The 14,189-nt window shown below is 45.0% G+C and overlaps 1 protein-coding gene across 1 annotated transcript; it reads right to left on the bottom strand.

Moving 5' to 3' along the window:
- Positions 1–1,366: 1,366 nt before the first annotated feature.
- Positions 1,367–11,953, bottom strand: CENPV (centromere protein V). Its single transcript, XM_045526842.1, has 5 exons — positions 11,468–11,953; positions 9,015–9,113; positions 7,692–7,761; positions 2,755–2,869; positions 1,367–1,780 (listed from the first exon to the last, which is right to left on the bottom strand). Exons 1-5 carry the CDS (start codon positions 11,857–11,859, stop codon positions 1,656–1,658), a joined length of 801 nt encoding a protein of 266 aa, XP_045382798.1. The 5' UTR covers positions 11,860–11,953; the 3' UTR covers positions 1,367–1,655.
- Positions 11,954–14,189: the final 2,236 nt, after the last annotated feature.

Raw genomic sequence — 14,189 nt, 5'->3', positions numbered from 1 at the left:
GATCGCTTGAGATCAGGAGTTCGAGACCAGCCTGAGCAAGAGCGAGACTCTGTCTCTACTAAAAAAAAAAAAAATAGAAACAAATTAGCTGGACAACTAAAAAAAAAATATGTATATATGTATAAATTAGCCGGGCATGGTGGCACATGCCTGTAGTCCCAGCTACTCGGGAGACTGAGGCAGTAGGATTGCTTGAGCCCAGGAGTTTGAGGTTGCTGTGAGCTAGGCTGATGCCACGGCGCTCTAGCCGGGGCAACAGAGCAAGACCGTCTCAAAAAAAAAAATTTAAGAATAACTAGAGTTCTGGCCCTGAAAATCCAGGTCCTGTGTGGGTTGCCCAGCTTCTCCCAACTTTATAGTGTGAACGTAGCTGTTGGTGACCCAGAAGAGACAGTGACCGCGCACAACCAGTAAACCAAGGAACTGGCCATCTTTATTTCCTCCTTGTCTAATCTACCTTTCAAATCATTTCATGATGAATTTTCCTAAAGCAAAGAGCAAATATTTACTAAGTATTGACCATTATGTGTGACAAATACTCAGTATTTGGTAATGAGAGGAATGTTTTAGGAAAGTTAATCTGAGAGTAATATGCAGCAAGGTGAAGAAAGTAGAGAGGGAGACAGGGGAACCCATCAAAAGACTAACAGGCCAGACTTCATGCATCCTGTCCAAGGCTTCCCAATGCCTACAAAATAAAGGCCAAAGTCCTAAGACTACTATCCAAAACCAGTCCAGCCTCAACATACCTTTCACATCTCTTCATTACTTCTTCAAATCCAAACCTCTGATTCAGCCTGGCTTTTGCATGTACCTGTACCTCTGTTCACACAGTTACTCCTCCCCTCTATCTTCTTAAATCTTGCTTCTTTTAAAAATAGGCCCAACGTTGTTGTTTCAGTTTTGCAAGGTGTACAGAGTTTCAGTTTTCCAAGATGAATTCTGGAGACAGCGATGATGGTTGCACAACGTGAATGTACTTAACATTACTGAAGTGCACGCTTCAAAATGGTTAAGATGGTAAATTTTATGTTGTATCTATTTTACCACAATTAAAAAAGGAATTAGAAGCTGTTTCCCCTTTAAAAAAAAAAAAAGTGGATTCAAATCAAATCATACCCTCCCCAAGTCTTCCTTGACCAGCCCTCCCTCTCTACCCTCTGAACTAGAGCTCGTATCATCTTCACAGCTCACATGGATTGTAATAATTCACAATCTTCTTTTTAATCACTGGTCTTCATCTGTCTTATCTCTTCTTCGCAATTTGGTTGTAAACATCTTGATAGCACTCAATAAATTTCTGCTATTAATTGACTAGCCTTAGAAGCAAAACCAAAGTGCAAAAGAAATGATAAACCATAGTAACTGCTTTAATGTTAAAAATATTTATTTTTTTTCCCTATAAGATCACACAAAAGTTGAGAAGAGAAGGAAGAATGTCAACTAGCCTACATCAAAATCTGGGCTAAGGAAAGACAAAGAGCTGCCTAAACAAATTGGTAGCTGGAGCAAACTGCACAGATCCAGGTGGCTGCTGGCCAGCGAAGCCAGTAGCCTGGGGTGGCCATATCCAGGAGCAACACCTAGGTATGGCAGGGACAGCACGGCTGCTGGCCCCAATCATTCCTCCTGTTCAGGGAGGGACAGGGAGAAGCTCACTCTTTAGACATGTTCTTGATGGTCTTGTGCTCCTTCATGGCCTTCTCCCAATCGTTGCCATTGAACTCCTCAGTGACAACACTCCGCACAGTGCCCTCATCCAGGCAGTGGGGGGCAATTCCTAGGGGGAAGCAGCACAGAGAAAGGGGGGCCCAAGCATGGGTGAGAATAGATGCTATACTGGCTCTTGGACAAACCCCCACCTGTAAGCACCACTGCACTACATATAAGGCTTTCCAAGTGATATACTACAGCTTATGACTTAAGCAATGAGACTGGCACGCTGCCCGATGCCCAGGAAGGCTCCGGCTCACTTTCCTCATCTGCCAGTGGGGATCAGACTCCTTGAACCAGAGATAGCCAAGGCTGGACACCATTCAACATGAAATCGAGAGTACAAAATAGCAGAGAGGCTCAGCCTGGTGCAATTTCTGACTGGTAGCCTGAAAAATTCACAGGCTTTTTCTGTGTTTAGATAGATAACTTCCTAGGAATTAAATGCCTCCCATTTGTACAGGATTTTATACTTTTCAAAACCCTGCAGGAAGGGGTCTCCATGGGACCAATGAGGAACGAACAGGAGATGCTGAAGAAAGGGGGCGGGGGGGGGGGCGAGGACAACATCATGCCCTCCCATACCATGAGGCAAAAGATAGTCACAGTCACAGGCGCCCCTGCAGCTCAATTTTTTTTAACAGCATTATAAATGTTCCTCATTCTTGCCTGCTTCATTCCCTTAACCCCTGTCATTATTAAAGTTGACCCTCCTCTGGCCCCACAAGCCCAGCTCCCCACCTGTCTACTCTGCCCTTCAATGTCATTGACACACAGCACTAGCAGCACCAGTAAGAATCACCATCTGGACATCAGATTTTGCCATATTCAGATTAAGGGATTTAGATAGGTTTGGGCAGAGCCAGTCTTATGTTCTATCACTTGGAAAGAGCTCTGCTGAAGAACCCTGTTCTCCTAAGACATGTATGGGATAGGGCCTAGCCAGGCAGGGGGCACCACACCTGTCCCACCAGAACTTTAATCCAGACCACCACGGGCCTCTGTGTCCCCCACAGCTCACAGTCCATCCCTTTTACTCACCAAAGCCTCCAGGGTTTGAGCGGGGAGTATAGAAGCTCTGAACACCACATCTCTTGCAGAAGGTGTGCTGGGCTTTGTGTGTATTGAACGTGTAAGTGGTTATATTCTCGGCTCCCTAGGTGAAAAGAGGCAAGTGTTCTCTTTTTACAAAGGGACTAATTTTTATGTCATTTAAAAAATAAATCTTAACTTTATGGGGGGAGTTCTTTAGTAGGGCTCTCAGGATTATGAGGATATGTCCTATGTCCCACAAAAGACTGGAAGCTTCTTGAGGACAGACACCCATCTACACTGTTCCACATGTTAGTGTGGAACATGACAGTTCATGGCTTCCCTTAGATCAAATGCACACAGAACTCAGCCTTGAGCCTTCTCTGACCCACGGCAAGATCATGATCCTGTCAATGTCAGGGAGTGAAATGTAAGCTTCCAAAGGAGAGAAGCTCACCCAAAGGACTGGCTCTCCATGTCCCCAAAACAGTACTGCTCAAGACCTTTAAGAAAATTGCTGACTGTAGTTGAATTAATCTACAAAGGACAAACCAGGAAAAAAATATTTGCCAGACATCATAGACAGGCTCATTTCCTTAATGGATAAATCAAATGGGAAACTGCACAAAGAACATGAAGAAACAGTTCAGAGAAAAGGAAAAACAATAGTTCTTTAATCTAGGAAGTGATGCTCACAATGACAGACTGCAATGAGATATTATTTCACTGTCAGGTGGGGAAAAATCAAAAAGTTGGTTAACATGGTATTGATAAGCATATAAAGAAATATGTACTCTCACGTATCAGGCATGGGAATATGAACTGGTAAAAATTTAGCAATATCTACCAAAATTTTAAAGTGTATGTATCCTTTAACACTGTGGTCCCCAATCCCCGGGCCGTGGACGGGTACCAGTTCCTGGCCTGTTAGGAACCAGGCTGCACAGCAGGAGGTGACTGGCAGACGAACAAGTAAAGCTTCATCTCTTCATCTGTACTTACAGCCGCTCCCCATCACTCGCATCATCACCTGAGCTCCACCCCACAACACCCAGTTCGTATAAAAATTGTCTTCCATGAAACCGGTCCCTGGTTGGTGTTGGGGACCACTGCTTTAGCAAACTATTCCACTTCTAGAAATTTATCCTACAGACATATTCCAGATGTCTCAAGTGACACAAGTATATAGATATTATAGCACTGTTTATAAAGGCTAAAGATTGAGAAAATGTCCATCAATAGAGGACGGGTTAAAGCATTATGGACACTCATAAAATGGAATATTCTGTAACTTTTGAAAAAAATGAGGCAGCTCTATAAATACTAATATGGAACAACCTCCAAGGTTACAAAATGAATAAAGCAAGGTGTAAAACAATGTGTGTAATACAGTACCATTTTAATTTTTAAAAAAGGCTATATCCTTGTATGTGCCTTTGAAGAGGTATCCAAGGAACAGTGGTTTACTTCTAGGGAGGGAAACTCAGTGGCTGGAAGGGGTTGTGGGGAGTGGAGGTTCCTCATCACTGTAAAATCTCTTAATAATTCCCCAGCACCAGACCACCACCCACTGCGGCAGGAAAGAAAGACCCTCACAGAGCTTTGTGCTTCATATAAAAACAGTTCCCTGAGAGGCCTTTCTTACACCACAGCCACACCACATAGACACAGCAAAGAACTGCCAAGTAGTCCCAAACCATCCAGAGTTGCCCGAAATTCACTTTCCCTCAAGGGATTACCAGGAGACACCTCACATCCTAGTCTACCTCATTCATTACCAGAAGTTACCCAGTGGCACCCAGGCCCCCGTGCCTGTATTATTCCAACATCCACCAACCTGACCCCATGCCCGCTCCTCCCCACTAGAACTTGTAGCCTATCATCAAACTCTGCTGCACTCAACGTCTTTGGTCATTTCTTCTGTCTTCTTGCCCAGTCAGAAATCACTGACAACCACCATGTTGACAAATCCAATGGTCACTTCTCTGGACCGCTAGATTCTTCTTAACCTGACCTCTCAGTAGCACTCCTGTTTTGGAACACTGGCCTCTGACTCTCCCGTCCTTCCTCCTTCCACTGGACATGCCTCCCAGTGGAGGCAGAGCCCTCTGCTTGCTCTTCTTCCTGTTCTGTTCACTCTCTATGAAGCTCTGCGGGCCCCAGGGCTGGCCTCAGCCTGATCCCTTCTCTGGATACACCGTCTCCCCAGCTGACCTCGTCAGTCCCACAGCTCTAAGCAACTTCAGCACGCAAACAACTCCCAAGGTGGTAACTCCAGCTCTGATCTCGCTCCAGAACTCCATTCTTGTATATCCTGCTACCCACTTCCCACCTCTACAGGAATGTTCAAAAGATCCCTTGGACTGAACTTTTTGGGACAGAACTCTTGATTCCAGCACCCCCCAGCCCCAGCCAACACATACTCCTGCTTCTCCCCTAGGATCGAGCATCTCCATACAACTAGTTGCTCAGGCCCAACATTTGTAACTTCGACTTCTCTTTCCTCTCCTCATTTCTACTCCAATGCTTTCTATAGTTGTTTATGCTTGCCCTAAAACATAAAGTATCCCAAAGCGTGGTCCTCAGACCAACAGCATCAGCACCACGTGAGAACTTGTAGACCTACAGAATCAGGGGTTGGGCCAGATAATGTTTTACCATGCCCTCCAGGTGATTGTACACACACTAAAGTTTGAGAACCACTGCTTTAAAACACGTCCAGTTATCTATTTTCTTTCCATTTCCGTGACTACCGTCCCAATCCAAGCTCCCACTGCCTCTCCTGGCCTACCATAACAACTCCCTGCCTGCTTCCCTGTCTCCATTCCTACCTCCTTCCAATCCACTCTCCACACAGCGGCCCAAATGAGCTTTTAAAACATCAAATCAGATCTTGTCGCTGCCCTGCTTAACACCCTCCATAGGCCTCACTAAATGAAGCATCAGATCTGTCTCCTTCCCTGGTGCTGCCATCTCTCCAAACTCATCTCAGTCCACTTTCCCCCACCCCTCTGACGACCCCCAGCCACAATGGCCATCATGTGCCTCCTCAGACACGCCGAGTGTAAGTCCCAGAAGCCCTCTGCACTATCTGTTCCCTTTGCCTACAACACCCTTCCTGCCCAAGCCCTCTTCATCATTCAGCTCTAACCACCACAGAGGGATCCTCCCTAACCAATCTACAGTAGCTACTGGCTATTTTCTTGCATATCGCTCTACTCTCTCTCTCTATAGCATCTACACTATCAGATTTTTTTCTTATTTATTTATCTGTCTCCCCACCTATGGAATGTAAACTCAGCGTCTGTCATGTTAACTGCTGTGTTTGAGTAGAACAGTGCCTTGCTCAAGCAGTTGCCTCATAGATACTTGAATGAATTAATACATTTTGTACTTACTTTAAAATAAACAAGCAGGTAGCAGAATAGCACAGTGGAAGGGTGCTGGGCCCATAAAATAAACAAGCAGAAAACTCTCTCTAGTGGGCTAGGGCTGAAGACGACAACGGTGCCATAGAGTACCAGGAAGACATGTGGGTCAGCACGCTCAAGGAGGATCAGAAAACTGTATGAGCATCAACTCCGAGACCCAAGAACCCAGGGTTAGACCTGGTGGTGTTTCCAGAAACCATCTGTCACAGGTGATTAAAGGCAAAGCCGATTGAGTGGGGGCCATAGCCTGCACCAGGTATCGGAGGACACACATAGGCACTTTGCTTACAGGAAACATAAGGGACAGATGGGCTGCCCACCTGGCCTACCTCTTCTACCACACGCCCACACCAAGCAATGTGCTGTTCAAGAACCAAGGGGCAGGCAAAGAAGAGACAGGTTGGCCCAGAGCATTTGGGATTAAATCTTAGTACCTTGCCTTGGGGACACTCAAAGTCTAGTAAAGGAGACAGATAATTACACCAAAACTACTGGTAGGTACAGAGAGCTCTGTCAGACCTTGACAGGTGAAGCAGGAACAAAGGATGGAATTAAAGCCCCACCCAACTCCACATTTGCCATACTGTGCTAAAAGTCTTTTAAATTTTTTAAAAAATTATTTATTTATTTAATTTTTTTTAGAGACAGGGTCTCACTCTATCATCTGGGCTGGAGTGCAGTGGCATGATCATAGCTCACTGTAACCTCGAACTCCTGGGCTCAAGCAATTTATAAATTGTCAAAGATTTATACACAGGGAAGTTTATCACATTTTTGTTTATAATCAGAAACAAACTGGACTCACCTAGAAATCCAATGATACAGATAAAGAGATGACAGGATAAGTAAACTAGGAAGTTGGCTGTGGGGTAGGGGGTGACTAGCGGCTTGGAGACAGTGGAGGGAAGACTCTTCATTGTGTATATACGTATTTTCTTCTACCTTTCAAATTTTGTACCAAGTATAAAAAATTCCCTAAAATAATAAAATTAAAGTTAAAAATAAGAAAATTATGTAAGCTTTTCATTGGGAAATGATGAAAGTAGGTTATCAACAGAAAGAATGGTAAAATCCTACTTTGATAAAAATATACAACAATAAGTGTAGATGTATTTGTGTAGAAAATAACACACAAGGACACACACCAAATATTAATAGTAGCTACCTTTGGTTGATAGGATTTGGGTGATTTTATTAATTTGCTTTTTGGTTCTCTGAATTTGAAAATGTTTCCACAATAATATCAAATAGGCCTCCAAAAAATAAAGGGAAAAAATAACATTACCCTTTAAAACTAAACATAAAACCTGGGGAAACAGGAAAACTAAATCCTGTGAGAGGCCCTGCCATGTTCCAGACCCCTCACACACTACAGAGGGCACAGTGTGTGTGGGTGTGTGTGTGTGTGTGTGCGCGCGTGGCGGGGGGGGGGGGGGGGGGGGGGGACCGGGGGCAGGTGTCGTAAATCCTCACCAATGGGCTCTGCACTCCTTGACCCTGCTCTTAAGCACTAACCTTCAGGAGCTTGAAGCGAGAAGCTGGAACAATGAAGTGTCTATTCTGCTTCTTCTTGCAAATGCTGCAGCTATAGAAAGAACGAATTCTAGATTGTGAGCAGTCCCTCTGCAACCTCTGTGTGTCCAAGCGGCCCAGCCCAGTATGATCCAAGAGCCAGCTGATCCCAGAGATTAAGCCCCTTTCAGCACCACCCAAAAAGCGGGAAGCTCAGACAGATGGCCTGGCTACCCAGGGCCTCTGCTCTGCACGTGTAGCAGAGCCCAGGATTCCAAAGCCAGCAGGTAAGGCCATGCACCACTCAAAACCAGGACCCACAGAAGCACATTTCTGCTGCCCACCCCCAGTTCTTTACAGTGAAGAGAAGCAACGGACTTCAGAGACACATAGAAAACAAATTTCAGACACTGGTACAATGTTATGCCTCTCAGATATCCACACCAAAAGTGGACAAGGAAGCTTAGGTTTCCTTCTTTCTTCATCTTCATGTCATAGAAAGTCTATCTCCAAGTAAAACAGGGCCCCAGAATTACCATGTCTGGAATTAAGTCAAAATCCCCTCTTTTCAGGCTACCTTTTAAAAAATTCTAATTTAGTATAGACTAAAGCTATCCCACAGTGCTTCTTTCCCAATCTGGACTCTACTGTTAGCAGCCTGGTCAGCTCTCCATTTGAGTAACTCCATGGTATTTATTTATTTATTATTCGCATATAATTCAGATACCTAGGGGCCAAAAGGACTGGATACTGTTGAATACTTAGCTACACATCAACTATTGGTACGGAAGTCAGAGCCTGCTGTCCTTGCTCTATCATAGTGCTGGGGACAGTGCTAAGAAGCAGGCTCTTCACAGACCCTGGCAGCACTATCTGCTTCATCCAAAGAACAGAGAGAGAGGGCAGAGCACGGGGAGCCTGCAAGTATACACTCCCTCCACTCATGTATCTGCCACCTCTCCCCAACTCTGGAATCCTACAAAGATTCTGCCCAAGGGTTTTCACTCAGTGCCCTGTCTGACCCACCTCTAGCTAACCACCCCCGCCTCCACAGCAGTGTCAGTCTGAGGGGTGACTCTGCCAGTCGTGAGCCCTGAGGACCCTACTCTGTCACCTGGGCCTGTGCTGTAGGCGCTCTCTGGCAAGCCATACAAAAGGAAAAAAATAGAACAATGACTCTTTATGTACCCATCACCTGACTTCAACAATTACCAGCTTATAGCCAATGTTGTTTCATTTACACTCCGACTCCCCAGATTATTTTGAAGCACCGCATCTTAACTCTTAAATTCTTTTAAGCCAATTTAGGAAGAGAAAAATACTCACTTGCAGTCAAAGATGTGCAAGTCTGCTGGGGCCCAAACTTCAAAACGAACTGCTCCACAGTGGCAGCCTCCTGTGTGCTTCACCAGGCCCTGGTATTCACTAAATGAAACAAAAATCAGAAAGATAAGATTTCTGAATAGTTGGACTCCTGCTTTCTCTTTTGTTGTTGAAAGAAAGAAGATAAGACAAAAGTCTTTTCTATGTGACAACCAAAAGCATTTCTGCTTTTAAGAAGGCACTGTCAACTGCATAAAAGAATGGATTCAGTGTTGTCTTTGTCTCTATTTCTTAAATTTTATTAAATTGTAAAACAGAACATTCAAAAATTTCAGAAAATGTCAGGGGAGAGGAGGATCCTAATCCTACCACCCAAACATTTTTATTTATATGTCAAATACCAAAAAATTTTTATGAGCTAGGCACCAAGGAAAGAGCAGTAAACAAAATACAGCAGACATGGTTGCTGCCCTTACCGATCTTAAGTAGCCATCAAATTACCCAAATAATATTTAATTATGATTGTGATAAAGGTGGTACGGGCTGCTATGAAAAAGTAAGATGGGGCACCGAATTGAGTACCACGGTTCAGAAAAGCCTCCTGAAAAAGTAACAAAGATCTTACAATTTTGCTATATTCCCCTCCAGTATTTTTCATACACGTTTTATATAGCTGTAACATACACTGCATGCAATTTTAATCCTTTTAAAACTTATATATAAGCCAAGCCCATAACCAAACATTAAGATTTGACAGATATCATAAAATCACCTTCCAAAAGGACTGAACACGCTTACTCAATTGTAAATGAGAAAACATTTCACTATACATCTTCAAGCAATAATTACAGGAAAAACAGCTCACTGTGGTCTTAATTTGGACGTATTTGATTAAGACTGAATGTTTTTTTCATGTTTCTATGCAACTTAATCTTTTTAAAAATTTTTTCTGGACACATAATGTTTATTATAAAAAATACAAATATTACAATATTTGACAGTGTCAAAGTGACAGTGTCAAAGTGAAAGTCTTCTGTCATCTTTACACCCAGAGGGCACAGTTAACTATTTGCTATATATTCCATATCCCTCCCAACTTTTTCTCTATACAATATTTTAACAAAAATGGTACGGTGTTATACACACTTTTTGCATATAATTTTGTAGACTTAAAAAAAATAATTAATATACCTGTTTGGTGAAAAACATCTCATCTTTTTACATCAACGTCTTAAGAAATTTTTCTTGATCATTTATCAGTTTGTTTTAAAGTAAAAATTTACCTCAAATTTGAGTTTTACATTCCTAAGGATCTTTATATCCTTTTTACCTAGCAGTAGCTGGCACACCATTGGTGCTCAAACAAATGTTTGACGGATGATTTTTTTTTAAATATTCAGTTTATAGTCTGAGGTGGTTAAATCAAAAAGCGAAGGACACAGAAAATCAAATACGCATTGCATTTCTAGGAAGATTCATCCTAAGAGAAATTTCTGCTGGAACAATGACAGGAGGAACATTTTTTTCGTTCAAGAAAAGAAGTAATTCTCAGGTTGTTATGCAATTGTCAGGTTATTCTTGTCTTGGTTTTTTTCCTAGTGTTTTGACTGCTCTTTTTAATTCATAAAATAATTGACATTAAGATATATTATTAGGGTGTTAAAATAATTCTCTGTTAGCACAATTGGTTCTCCGGGGCAGGAATCCAGATCACATTTGGAGAACGGAAGGCAGCTCTTGCCAGAGTCGTAGGTCTTTTCCCAATCACGGACACTCTGGGACGCTCCCGCGGCCACCTAAGAGGCTGGAGGGGGGGTGAGGGAGCCCCCGGGAGCACGAGCTGGTGGAGAACAGAAAAGCCTCCCCCGGCAGCGCGAGGCCTGAGCGTGTCTCCGCGCGCCTCTCTCCGGAACCAATAACCGCCCCCTCCCGGGCAGCGCCTGGAACAATAACGGGATCTGGCTTCTCGGTTGGTTCCAAACTACTCACGCTTCTCTCAACCCCTCTACCTTTCCCTGCCACCCACCCCCCCAAAACACGTGTGGAAACACACAAAAAAATGCGGGTATAAGGAAGGTGGGGGGATTTCTCTTCTTTTCACTGGGAAGGGCCCCCGCACTCTTCGGGCGACAGGACAACGTCCCCGGACACGACGCTTGCGGCCGGGAAAGACGCTTTGTTCAGGACGGCCGCGCGCGCCCTCAGACACGCTCCGGACAAAGCCCCTAGCAGTCCCGGGCCGCACTGCCCTACCGAGCCACGCGCCCTCGGAATTAGGGACCAACCCCGGGGCCCACACGGGGAAACGTGTCAGCTACGTTACGCGGGAGACGCAGCGCTACCGGGTGGCCGAGGCCCGCACGCAGGCCGAGACGCGCGCGGGCGGCGAGCCCGACTCCGCGCCGAGGGGCGTCGCGTGGCGCCCGCTCCCGCGCGCCCGGCCCGGCCGCACTCACAAGGTGTCCAGCAGGAGCTTGGCAGCGCCCTCGGAGGTGAGCCTCTGCCGCTTCTGGAACAGCTCCCAGCGCTCCCGCTGCTCGCCCAGGTCCAGCGTGGGCACCGAGGGCGTCGGGGTCGCCGGAGTCGGCGGCGGAGGCGGCGGCGGCGGGAGCAGCGCTAGCTCTGGCGGCGGCTTCCCGGGGCCCGCCTCCTGGGCCCGCGGCGACGAGTTCCTCAGCCGCCGCTTCGGCGACGGCTGCTTCGCCGCCGCCTGGTCCCCGCCCCCGGCCTGGCTCGCCGAGCGCCGTGCGCGGCTGCTGTTGGGGGCCCGGGCGGCGGCCACGGGGGCCCTGGACCGCTTCTGCTCGCGCGGCTTGGCGGCAGCTGCTGCGCTCTTTGCCCGCCGCATGGCTCCCGCGGCCCGGCGCGCAGGCCTCGCAGCGCCGCGCGCCCCCGCCGGCCCGCGCGCGCCCCCGCCACCCGCCAACCCTCAGGCCCAGGGGGCGCTGCGCGGGGCTACCCCGCTCGGCCGCCGCGCCTGGCTGCCCGCCGCCTGCCCGCAGGAGGGAGACCCAGCACGCCCGCCCGCCCCCGGCACCTGCCAGCTCGGTCCTGCCGGCCTAACGGGACTGCGCCTCCAGCCTTTACTCACGGACACCCATAATCCACCTGCACCACCCGCACCTGCGAAGGCGCCTCTGCCCCTTCTGAACCCATAGGGCTTCTTCGTACCTTCCTGACCTGGAGGGGCATGGGTCAAGCCTGAATCAATGGGCACATCTGAGCGGGCAGCCTGGGGTAACTTCATCTCCAAAATGGGGAACAGTACCTACCTTGCAGGAGCCATCGTGCACTTAAAATGAGCTAATTTGTGTAAACGGCCCGGCACCTGCTACATGCTGGAACAGCAGCCAAAATCATAATTCTTAAACTTTGTCTTTTCTGTCACGTTATAAAACAGTGTCTTGAGGATATCTATGGCCAACAGATTTTGTTTTTAATTTTAATTAAATGAATCAACCCTGCATCAAATTCCATTAGTATGGTTTTGCTGAGCACAACACCAAAGTTTAAAGACAGAAAGTCACAAGAACCATTGCTGGAACCCAGATAATCCCTAAACCCATTAATTGCTCTATTTTATTCGTATCTTCAAAAAAATAGCATTTCCTTTTACTCCTTTTTTTACTTGTTTTCTACTTTAATTTCAAAATTCTTTTTTATTAATTCTGTCTTTGTTCATCTTATCGTTAGTATATTGAATTAAATACAGAGTTTATTTTCAGTCATCCTGTAATCAAAATACTAATGACTATAATTTTTTTTCTCTGAGTATAGCTTTAGCTGTATCCATTAGGGTTTATATGAAGTGTTCTTAAAATTTTCTAGATAATCTGTAATTTCCATTTTTGCCATTTTCTTTATTGGAGTTATGGTTTACACACAGCAAAATGTACATATCTTAAATGTACAACTTATGTAACCACCACCAATTCAGATTTAGAACATTTCCAGCACACCAGAGTTTCTCACAGGCAAGAGAAAACAGAGGTGACCACTATTCTTTTATCACCATAGGTTAGTTTTACTTATTCTTGAAGATCATTTAAAAACAGTATGTAGGCCAGGCACAGTGGCTCTTGCCTGTAATCCCAGCACTTTGGGAGGCCAAGGTTGGAGGATAACTTGAGCCCAGGAGTTTAAGGTTACAGAGAGCTATCATGATGCCACTGCACTCTAACCTGGGGGACAAAGTGAGACCCTCTCTCCAAAAAAGACAAAAAACAAACAAAAAAACCCAGCATGTACTCTCTCTGGCATCTTTCACTCAACATGTTTTTGAGAACCATCCATGTTATGTACATTGATTTTTTTAACTGCTGTGTAATATGTGATTTATGAATATATCAAAATTTATTCTGTTAATGGATATTTGGGTTGTTTCCAATTTGTGGCTATTATGAACAAGGCTGCTATTTGCATTGACATTTGTGTACAAATCGTTTTGAGGGTTCATTTTTCTTCAGGATCTACACAGGAGTGGACTTTCTGGGTCACAGGTTAGCACTATGTTTTTATAAGAACAGTTTTCCAAAGTGGCTATGCCATTTTTTACTCCACCAGCAATATATGAGAGTTGCAGTTGCCCCACACCCTCACAACACTTGGTATTGTCAGTCTTAAATTTTAGCCTTTCTGGTGGGCGTGCAGTGAAGACTGACCATTTGGATATCTCCTGTGAGGTGCCTGACGACTCTGAGAGTCCATTTTGTAAGTTGGGTTGTTTGATGTGTAGGAGTTCTTTATGTCTGGAAATGAGTTGTCAAACATATATACTGAAAATATATTCTCTTAGTGGTGGCTTTTTCACTTCTTTAATACTGTCTTTTGGTGAGTGAAAATTTTTCATTTCGATGAAGTTCAATTTATTTTATAGCTGGTATTTTTTATGTCACATTGAAAAAAAAATTTGCCTACCCCAAAGACCACTGAAGATTTTTTCTATATTTTCTTCTAGAAATTTTACAGTTTTAGCTTTCACACTTAGGTTTATTACCCACCTCAAATTAATTTTTGCATGTGGTGTGAGGTAGAGGCCACGTTTAATTTTTTTCCCCATACAGATATCCAGTTGTTCCATCTCCATTTATTGAAAGATACTCTTTTCCCCCAATAAACTGCATTGTCACTTTTGTCAAAAATCAAGTGATCCATTACATCTGGGTATTGTCTCAATCT

The sequence above is a fragment of the Lemur catta genome, chromosome 15, assembly GCF_020740605.2.
Source record: "Lemur catta isolate mLemCat1 chromosome 15, mLemCat1.pri, whole genome shotgun sequence".
Lineage (NCBI taxonomy): Eukaryota > Metazoa > Chordata > Mammalia > Primates > Lemuridae > Lemur > Lemur catta.
This window is presented reverse-complemented; position numbering and strand designations above follow the sequence as displayed.